At 37.7% G+C, this 11,061-nt stretch overlaps 1 protein-coding gene across 1 annotated transcript; it reads right to left on the reverse strand.

Annotated features, from left to right (window-relative positions):
• Nucleotides 1-207: 207 nt before the first annotated feature.
• On the reverse strand, nt 208-10,751 carry SPATA45 (spermatogenesis associated 45). The gene is made up of 3 exons (XM_070473761.1): nt 10,669-10,751; nt 2,675-2,986; nt 208-467 (listed from the first exon to the last, which is right to left on the reverse strand). The coding sequence occupies exons 2-3, from the start codon at nt 2,946-2,948 to the stop codon at nt 448-450; spliced, it is 294 nt and encodes a 97-aa protein (XP_070329862.1). The 5' UTR covers nt 2,949-2,986; nt 10,669-10,751; the 3' UTR covers nt 208-447.
• Between the last annotated feature and the right edge of the window lie 310 nt (nt 10,752-11,061).

Raw genomic sequence — 11,061 nt, forward strand, 5'->3', positions numbered from 1 at the left:
AACATGCCAGACTCTCCTCTGTCCAGGGGATTTCCCAGACAAGAATATTGGAATGGGTTGCCATTTCCTTCTAAATTAAAAAATACAAAACAAAACCTTTTTTTAAAAAGAATAAAAGTAAAACACTTGTAACTCTAAAAAAAAGAAATAATATAAACTATTTGAACATTTTAAATTCGTAAAGAGAAGATCAGTGTGAAGTGAACGTTTAGGTCATCCATCTCTGAAAGTATCTTTAATAACTCAAATCCTCTCTTCAAAACATTTAAGTCTAAATGATGGAAGGCAGTGAAGATGTAATACATTTTGTGTGGCTCAATGGTTTCTTGATGATCTAGTGAATAGTTTTCTTTGGCTTCTCTTTTAATTAATATTTGTAAATAATTTAGACGGATATTGAAGAAGGATCAAAGAGATTGTGTTTCTATGTGTCTTCGTAGATGGACTTTATCCAAATATGGCATTATCTGAAAAATAAAAGAATAAGTATCTATTACATATCTTATAATACATTTCATAGTTCCAAAATAACCCTGAAGGCAGAGGAGAAGTACTGTTTCATGCTGCTGCTGCTGCTAAGTCACTTCAGTCGTGTCCGACTCTGTGTGACCCCATAGACGGCAGCCCACCAGGCTCCCCCGTCTCTGGGATTCTCCAGGCAAGAACACTGGAGTGGGTTGCCATTTCCTTCTCCAATGAGTGAAAGTGAAAAGTGAAAGTGAAGTCGATTAGTCATGTCTGGCTCTTAGCGACCCCAGGGACTGCAGCCCACCAGGCTCCTCCATCCACAGGATTTTCCAGACAAGAGCACTGGAGCGGGGTGCCAGTGCCACTGTCTCATAGATACAAGGAATAGGCTTAGAGACAGTGAAGGACTGAAAGCATTAGACCGCTCAATCACAGAAGCGGAACTTGAACCCAAGTGCAATGGCCTGAATGTGTGTGCTTCTCCAAATTCTTATGCTGAAGCTCTAATCCCAGTGGGATGGTATTTGGAGGTGGGGCCTTTGGGAGGTAATTAAGTCATGAGAGTGGAGTCCTCATGAAAGGGATTCATGCCCTTACAGGAAGAGCCCAAAAAACTAGCCAGCTGTTTCTACTGTGTAACAATACAGCAAGAAAACGGCTGTCTGAAAACTAGGAAAAGGGAACTCCAAGAACCCAATCATGCTGGCACCCTGACTCAGACTTCCAGCCACCAGAACTGTGAGAAATAAAGTTAGTTTTTTAAGCCACTCAGTCTATAGTAACTTGTTATAGCAGCCCAAACTGAGTAAGACACCAAGTCTTCCATTTTTAAGGCATGGTTAAGTAAGACTCTCCCTCTTTTGACTGACATATCTCCAAATAGAAAATTAAAGAGAGAGCTTCAAAATATCTGTGAGTCTGTTTCTGTTCATTTGAGTTTTATTTTAGATTCCACGTATAAGTGATGTTGTATGGTATTTGTCTTTCTTTTTCTGACTTACTTCACTTAGTATAGTAATCTCTATGTCCACCCATGTTGCTGAAAACGGCATTATTTCTTCTTTTTTGTGATTGAGATTGTTCGGGTTCTCCTAGAATTGTGGTGGTTCAGTCACTAAGTCGTGTCTGACTCTTGAGATGCCATGGACTGTAGCTCGCAAAGTGCCTCTGTTAATGGGATTTCCCTGGCAAGAATACAAGAGTGGGTTGCCATTTCCTTCTCCAATGGATCTTCCTGACCCAGGGAAAGAACCCTGGTCTCCTGCATTGCAGGCAGATTCTTTAGCAACTGAGCTACCAGGGAAGTGGAATACTTCCTCCTTGTAAAAGAGTTATTTTTTGAGCAAAGTTAACATATGACTGTTACAGACCAACCTTAAAACACAATGGAGAATCTCAGGTTTCCAGGCCACACTGCATCACCCTCTCTGCCCTGTTTATGAACCGTAGTCAGTCAGGTGTATAGTCACAGCCTTGACATCAAAGAAGTTAAATTTCCAATATGGCAATTATTTTGTTTGTGATCTAACTTAATCATTTGTTGGTTATGTTTAACATAATTATACTCTTTATTTTTTTTCAAAATAAATGGAAAAATAACATCAGTTGCTTGTCTTGACTTAGAAACAAGTATTTAACAATTAAAGTATTTACCAGCAGTTCTTCTTCCTCCCCCCCTGCAAAATAATACCATCAACACCACACGCCACCTCACCCCAAACTTCCTCCACATTTTATTATTGTGTCTCAGGTTTTTTTGTTTGATATTTGTCATCAAAATAATTTCCACTGTATCTCAATTTTGCATAAGACATTTTTGCAGACGTAACAGAAATTGATGAACAAGGAGGCCTCTAGACCCTTCTCAAAATATGGTTCTTAGGCCATCAGGCTCAGTATCACCTCTGCCTGCCTGAGAATGCATATTCCAGTACCCAAACTAGAGCCTATTGAATGAGCCAGTGTGGAGATGATCCCTCAAATCCTGTAAACACGAGGAAACGAGGATCTCTGGTCTATAGTAGATCTTACTAGCCTAGTTTAAGTCAACTAGCCTAGTATACTGATGCTTTTAACTTCAAACAGACTGCCTTTTAACTCTCCCAGAGCAACATGTATGAACCTCTTTCAATCCTAGAAATAACTCCTAAGTTTACTTATAGATCCCTCCTGTCAACTGGGTAGGAATCCTACTGCAGCATCTTACTTTTTGGTGGAAAGTGCCTTTTCTCCTTGTGAACGAAGAGACTCAGTTTGACCCAAGAGCTCCTGTCACTGTTGGGAACAATTTCTTTGACCTGGTCATGAGTAAGGGACTTGTAGTCACCATGGAAATGCCTCTTTTGAACTCTCAATAAGCTGACTTGATTGCTTCTTTCCACCAGGCAGTTGGATTCTCGCCTTTCGTTTATGTCCTCCAGGAGACATTTGTCTGTTTTAAGTTTTTTAATTATTTCACTCTTTCTGTTTACAGATGCCATTATGCTGAAAAACTAATCATCAAGTGATTCTTGCTGTCCTGCAAACAAATGCAGAAAAAAAAAAAAAACTGTCAATAGATTGCTTAACCTCAAACCCAGTATTCACAATCAGGTATTCACCAGCATCTCCAGTTACTTTATCAAGTGATTACCTCATGTTAGGTATTTCCCCTCCTGCAGATACCACCACCACTGTGACCCTCCCACAACCTCCCTGTATCTCTTACTATTGCTTTCTAAGGTCTTGATATTTCCTGAGGAGAAAGAAAAGACCAGAGAAAGAGGATACAGTGAGAGAATATATTTTGGTTTTTAAAGCAATATTATGCATTGATTTTTGCTTTTAGGAACTTTCATTGCTTATTCTGATAATAAAGATAATATGAATTTATTATAGGAAGTGGAGAAAACACAGCAAAGTAAAAGGCAGAAAAGCTAAAATCACTTGTAATCCAGAAACAGCCAAATTCACATTTTGGATGTTTTTTTACTAATAAATATCCAAAGATATTTCATTATAAAAAGTGCAAGGGGTTCCCTGCCTGTCTAGTAGTCAGAACTCTAAGATTCCACTGGTGAGGCTGTGTTGGATCCCTGCTCAGGGAACTAAGATCCCTCAGGCTTAGCGCTACAGCCAAAAATTAAAAAAAAACAAATACAGAAGAAGACATCAAACTGATTATACTAAAACACAAATTTTAAACATATGTTTTTAACTATTTAGGAAGATTTTGCTTGTTAGGCCTGTAAATTTGTCTTTTCAAGGATTTGAAGTACTTAAAAATCAGATATGCTAAATTTACAAAGGAAATTTAAAGTATTTAAAGGATTTGTATTAACTAAGTTTGTAAATATACTACTCGAGGTGTTTAGTCTTTTCAACTTGGGTTAAATGAATATTAATTTCAGAAAAAAAATAAGAATGATCATTCACACAAAAATAAACTCAATTTAGGGAATTTTCTGGCAATCCAGAGGTTAGCACTTCATGCTTTTACAGCCAGGGGCAGCGGTCTTTCAGTCTCTTGTTGGAGGACTAAGATATCACAAGCCATGTGGCATAGCCAAATTAAAAAAAAAAATCTACAATTTATAAATAGAATACAACTCATGTTGAAATCAACACTTTCATTTTAGAAAATCAATACTTTCATTTTAGAAAATCAATATTATCAGCCCCAAAGTCCTACCAGCCCAAATGTCCATCAACAGCTGAGTGGATAAATAAATCATGGTATATCCACACAATGGATACTATGCAGTTATTAAGAAAAAAAAAAAGATAGTCCTATTGATACACATAATAACATTGCTGACTCTCAGAATAATTGGGTTGAGTGAAGAAAAGTCAGACCCCAAAAAATGGTATTGTTTGATTCTACTCATAAAATTCTATGAAATGTGAAATACTCCATAGTGACTGAAAGCAGAGAAGTGGTTGTCTGGAAATGAGGAGGGGTTAAGAACAATGGCAGCAGGCAGGACTGTAAAGTAATACAAAGTATGAGTAAGCTTTTAGTGGTGATGAATATGTTTGTTATCTGGTTTGTGGTGATGGTTTCATGTTTTTGCATATATCAAAGCTAATCAAATTGTATATAGATCATCCTTGATTCAGGGTGGGGCTTCAACCTGATAAACCCATTGTTTATTGAAAATATATTAAGTTGAAAATGCATTTCATACACCTAATCTACTAAACATGATAGCTCAGCCTCCCCTACTTTAATGTGCTAAGAACATGTACATTGACTTTCAGTTGGGCAAAATCATCCAACACTTATTATAAAACTTATTTTATAATAAAGTGCTGACTATCAAATGTAGTTAATTGAACATTATACTGAAACTGAAAAACAGAATGGTTGTAATCATATCAGTCATTTTCACTTTTGATCACATGGCTGACTGGGAGCTGGGTGTATTGTCCCACGAGTCACTAGCCTGCGAAAAGATCAAAGTTCAAAATTTGAAGTATTTGAAATATGGTTTCTACTGAATACATATTGCTTTTGCACCATCATAAAGTTGAAAAATTGCACATCAAATCATTGTAAGTTAGGGACTGTCTGCACTTTACACATACAGTTTATTGTATGTCAATTATAACACAATAAAGCTGTGGAATAAAACTGGGATTAACACTGAGAACATTGCATAAAGCAAGTGGTTAATAAATACTTGTTGAATAAATAAAAAGTATATTATTTATCAGATAATTTCTATTCACTTAACATTGTGAGAATTTTTCATGTTACTATATGTGTTTTTTGTAATAAAAAAGGTACTCTCTGATGACAGTAGTCTATCATATGGATGTATAATAATTAATTGATTAGTCCCTTTACTATGAGACTTTTAGATCGTTTACCCTTTAACCCTTTCAAGTGCCAAAAATTTTGCAAACATACACTGTTTTAGGAAACCCACATCAGTTTTCCATTCCTAAATACACAAGAGAATAAGAGGTACAATTTCAGAGTTCTCTGGGCTAACAAATAAATCTTACAAGAAAAAAGTCACTTGAAGAAAATAGTTGCTCAGAACAAAAGGAAATACTTTAATGGAGAATAAAATCCCTGACATTTTTTCCTCCCTCTGTCCAGAGCCATGAGGAAGACACAGATATTCTGAACAGTCGTAAAGAATTGTTTCAGGAAGTTATTGCCACGATAATGATGCAAAACTCAGAGGCATGCAACAACTAACATTCATTCTCCTGTTCAGTGGTGGATTGTTTTGATTCAGGCAAATTTGGTTGGGACTGTCTCCCAGCTGAGGGCTGAGCTCCCACGATTTTAGGACTAAGAGAAACAAGTAAAGCTATTTTTCTCTAATCCAATATCTCAGATGGGATCTAACTCTCCTATACTCATTTCATTTCTGGGAATTTTAAGAACATAAACTCTTTTTCAAGAATATGAGAAGAAAAGCTTTTTTACTAAACAGCAATTATATTGCATCATCTCTGGCATGTACAGCCTTTCTGCTTTATCTTTCTCTTTCCTGTCTCCCTTGGAAAATCCTTGATTTCAGGCATCATATTATTTACAATAATACAGAGGTGGAGTTCAGTATAATGTAGGAGCTCAATAAAAAGCAGTGGACTTTCCTAAAAGTATAAATCCAGTAATGTTAGCTCACAAATATAAAAGATGTACAACCCACTAAGAAATGATCCCTTGGTTTTCAAGTAAGCAATTCTTTAGGCAAGATGTCATTTGCAGAAGTGAACAGAGAAGAGAGAAGATACCTTTTCAACAATGGATCTAGCGAGTTTAAACTGAAGGAAGATAAAACATTTTATGCACTCGATTAACACTAAATAATTAAATTGGCCTCAATCTTGCTAACTCTGTTTCGATCATCCATTAATTATCCAAAGTAGTAAAAACAAGATGTGAATGAAATAAATCTACAGATAGCTCTCATATCTCATTTTTATCATTAATTTCAAGTTACTTTTACTAGAGATACTAATTTGATGGAAACTAAACTCCTTGAATTCTGTCTCCTTTACCACTTTTACTGTTTATCATCCTCTCTGCAGGATGTTCAAACGAAAAACAAGTGGGGACATGACTAAAGGAAGTAGAAAACAAGGTCATTGTCTCATGTACTTTTGAGCTAATTTATATTTTGTTAAAAGTCCATTATGTAGATTTGCTGCGAATGAAATGTAGATGTCTTAGTCACAAATTCACTAAGAAGATCATAGAATTCAAACTTTTTTACTAATAGACTAATTTATTTGATATCACTGTGCATCCTCACCCTAATGCATTTTATTTTATTATTTTTAAACTAATTTTTATTAGAGCACAGTTTCTTTATAGTGTGTTCGTTTCTACCGTCCGGCAAAATGAACCAGCCATACACACACATCTCTCCCCTCCCCTTTGGACTTCCTTGCCATCCAGGTCACTACAGTGCATTAGGAAACAGTCAATCAAGTCCAGGAAGCACTAGTCCCATACAGGATAAACCCAGGGGGAAACACACCGAGACACATATTAATCAAACTAACAAAAATTAAATACAAAGAAAAATGATTAAAAGCAGCCTGGGAATATAAAACTCTCATTACAGATCACACAAACACAGGAGCCAACTAAAATTAGACCCAGCAAGAGTCTAATGGTAAGAGCATGGAATCTGAAGTCAAAAAGATTTGACTCCTGTTCAAGCTATGCTAATTGTGTGGCCTCAGTTAACTTACCTTCTCTGGGCTTCAGTTACCTTACACGTTTAATGGAAATAATACCCAAATCACAGAGAACTATAAGGATTAAATGAGCTAATACATTATCAAGAACTTAATAAAACCAAAACTCAATAAATGGTAACTAAAATATTTATTAGTCACTGTGAAAACATTTTTGTTCAATTGGATAAACAGTATTTTTGTCCCCTCAGTTATTAATCTGTTTAGTTGCTATGTGATCAGGTTCAGCTACATAAGTTGTGGTGGCCAGAGCAAAATGAAAAGGCAAGGGCCCTTGTCGAAAAATCCCTGAGAATTTTAAGATGGTGGCAGAAGAGAATTCAACCAAGTGGGCTCCTTCTTAGGAGTGGGGGCTTGCGCAACAGTAGAGAGGTGTCACATGTCTATGAAACTGGCTACATGTGTGACATGGGAAAAGTCAGTTCCTATGCTTCAATCACCTAGTTTTAGTGTCTTAAATGGAGATAAGTAATGTGCCTAACCTATGACTTTTTAAAGGCATGTATGTTTAAGCATGCATACACAGTCAGTCACTTCAGTTGCTCAGTCGTGTTGACTCTTTGTGACTCCATGGACTGCAGCATGCCAGGCTTCCCTGTCCATCACCAACTCCCGGGGCTTATTCAAACTCACGTCCATCGAGTCGGTGATGCCATCCAACCATCTCATTCTCTGTTGTCCCCTTCTCCTCCTGTCTTCAATCTTTCCCAGCATCAGGGTCTTTTCAAATGAGTCAGTTCGTCATATCAGGTGGCCAAGTATTGGAGTTTCAGCTTCAACATCAGTCCTTCCAATGAATGTTCAGGACTGATCTTTAGGATGGACTGGTTGGATCTCCTTGCAGTCCAAGGGACTCTCAAGAGTCTTCTCCAACACCACAGTTCAAAAGCATCAATTTTCTTCAGCACTCAGCTTTCTTTATGGTCCAACTCTCACATCCATACATGACTACTAGAAAACCATAGCTTTGACTATATGAACCTTTGTCTAGGTTTGTCATAGCTTTTCTTCCAAGGAGCAAGCATCTTTTAATCTCTTAGCATAGTCACCAGCTGCAGTAATTTTCGAGCCCAAGAAAATAAAGTCTCTCACTGTTTCCATTGTTTCCCCATCTATTTGCCATGAAGTGGTGAGACCAGATGCCGTGCTCTTAGTTTTCTGAATGTTGAGTTTTAAGCCAACTTTTTCACGCTCCTCCTTCATTTTCATCAATCTTTAGTTTTTCTTCACTTTCTGTCATAAGGGTGGTATCATATGCATATTCGAGGTTATTGATATTTCTTCCAGCAATCTTGATTCCAGTTTATGCTTCATCCAGCCCAGCATTTCACATGATGTACTCTGCATATAAGATAAATAAGCATGGTGACAATATACAGCCTTGACGTACTCCCTTCCCAGTTTGGAAACAGTCTGTTGTTCCATGTCCAGTTCTAACTGTTGCTTCTTGACCTGCATACAGATTTCTCAGGAGGCAGGTCAGGTGGTCTGGTATACCCATCTCCTTAAGAATTTTCCACAGTTTGTTGTGATCCACACAGTCAAAGGCTTTGGCATAGTCAATAAAACAGAAGTAGATGTTTTTCTGGAACTCTTGCTTTTTTGATGATCCAGCGGATGTTGCGAATGTAATCTCTGGTTCCTTTATCTTTTCTCAATCCAGCTTGAACATCTGGAAGTTCACAGTTCACAAACTGTTGAAGCCTGGCTTGGAGAATTTTGATCATTACTTTGCCAGCATGTGAGATAAGAGCAACTGTGCAGTAGTTTGAACATTCTTTGGCTTTGCCTTTCTTTGGGATTGGAATGAAAACTGACCTTTTCCAGTCCTGTGGCCACTGCTGAGTTTTCCAAATTTGCCGGCATATTGAGTGCAGCACTTTCACAGCATCATCTTTTAAAATTTGATATAGCTCAACTGGAATTCCATCACCTCCACTAGCTTTGTTCGTAGTGATGCTTCCTAAGGCCCACATGACTTTACATTCCAGGATGTCTGGCTCTAGGTGAGTGATCACACCATTGTGATTATCTGGATCATGAAGATCTTTTTTGTATAGTTCTTCTGTGTATTCTTGCCACCTCTTCTTAGTATCTTCTTCTTCTGTTAGCTCCATACCATTTCTGTCCTTTATTGAGCCCATCTTTGAATGAAATGTTCCCTTGGTATCTCTAATTTTCTTGAAGAAATCTCTAGTCTTTCCCATTCTATTGTTTCCCTCTATGTCTTTGCATTGGTCACCGAGGAAGGCTTTCTTATCTCTCCTTGCTATTCTTTGGAACTTTGCATTCAAATGGGTATCTCTTTCCTTTTCTTCTTTGCCTTTAGCTTCTTTTTCTCAGCTATTTGTAAGGCCTCCTCAGACAACCATTTTGCCTTTTTGCCTTTTTCTTGGGGATGGTCTTGATCACTGCTTCCTGTACAATGTCACAAACCTCTGTCCATAGTTCTTCAGGCACTCTATCAGCTCTAATCCCTCGAATCTGTTTGTCACTTTCACTGTATAATATTACACTTTCACTGTAAAAGGGGTTTGATTTAGGTCATACCCAAATCATGCATATACAGTGGATCCTCTGTAGGTCCCACTCTAGGAACCCTCCATGTCCCACTCATGGACTCTGTATTTGAAAATTTACCTACTCACTAAAATTTGCTATCCGATAATCAATACTGTAGCACTTTCACAGTCACCCCCAAACATGTACATAGCAGTGAAAAACCTGGGTCTCCTTGTGTGCACGCCAACAGCTAAGGTAGAGCAAGGCTCTCTCTCTGCCTTCTTGTTTCAGCTCTCATAGCACAAGAGTGTCGTTGTCCTTATCTTTTTAGGGTCAAACGTGGTGTTTCTCACATTTTTGTGCTTGGCATTGATTTCACTTTTTAAAATGCCCATCAAGTTTCATGCTAAAGTACTGTCTGGTGTTCCTAGATGGCAAGAAGGCTGTGATGTGCCTTATGTGTGTTAGATCAGCCTTGTTTAAGAATGAGTTATAGTCAACTGTGAGTTCAACATCAATGAATCAACAACATATTTTGTGTCTCTAAATTGAAACACTCTTTAAAAAAACTGTACATTGATTGGTTGACAAAATTTCTGTGACCAGAGGTTCTGGTCACAAAGCCACTGTATTTCCTCTAAGAGCCATGGCTCAGTATTTGCTAATTCAATGTTCAGGGCACTTTATAGAATATAACTACCAAAATACCAAGAATCAAATATGTATATATTGAAAGCATATTACTATTTCTACAGGTATATTGGGCTTTCCAGGTGGCTCAGTGGTAAAGAATCTGCCTGCCAATACAGGAGATGTGGGTTCAATCCCTGGGTCAGGAAGATCCCCTAGAGAAGGAAATGGTAACCCACTCCAGTATTCTTGCCTGGAAAATCCCATGGACAGAGGAACCTGTTGGGCTACAGTCCATGGGGTTGCATGGGGTCGTGTGTGATTTAGTGACTAAACAACAACAGGTATATTATTATAAATTACCTTCAACATACAGCAACTCAGAGCCTATTGGAAGTCCACTGGTGTGGCTCAGCCTACTGATATGTTACCCTGGCAATGGAATATTACGATTTGTGCCATTCTGGCTTTGTTCAGGTCATAGAATCCTGGTTAAGAGAAGTTTTTAAAGTCAGAGAGACCATTTAGTTATCAGCCCTATGTCCTTGGATAAATTACTCAACCTCTCTTAATATCAGTTTCCCCATCTGTAAAATAAGATAAAGATATCTATATCATGAAGCTGTGTTTGTGTATATGTGGTCGAAAGAGAGAGGAGTCAGAATTGTTAAAAAAAAAAACACACACACACAAAAAACAGACCTTAAATGGCATCACTTGTGCTAAAGCCCATGATGCCAAACCTAGATTTAATCT

The sequence above is a fragment of the Odocoileus virginianus genome, chromosome 11, assembly GCF_023699985.2.
Source record: "Odocoileus virginianus isolate 20LAN1187 ecotype Illinois chromosome 11, Ovbor_1.2, whole genome shotgun sequence".
NCBI lineage: Eukaryota > Metazoa > Chordata > Mammalia > Artiodactyla > Cervidae > Odocoileus > Odocoileus virginianus.

Coding starts and splice junctions, on each gene's coding strand:
- SPATA45 (XM_070473761.1), bottom strand. CDS start 2,948: ATGGCATCTGTAAACAGAAAGAGTGAAATAATTAAAAAACTTAAAACA. Junction 468..2,674: donor AAGGCACTTTCCACCAAAAA/GTAAGATGCTGC, acceptor TTTATTTTTCAG/ATAATGCCATATTTGGATAA.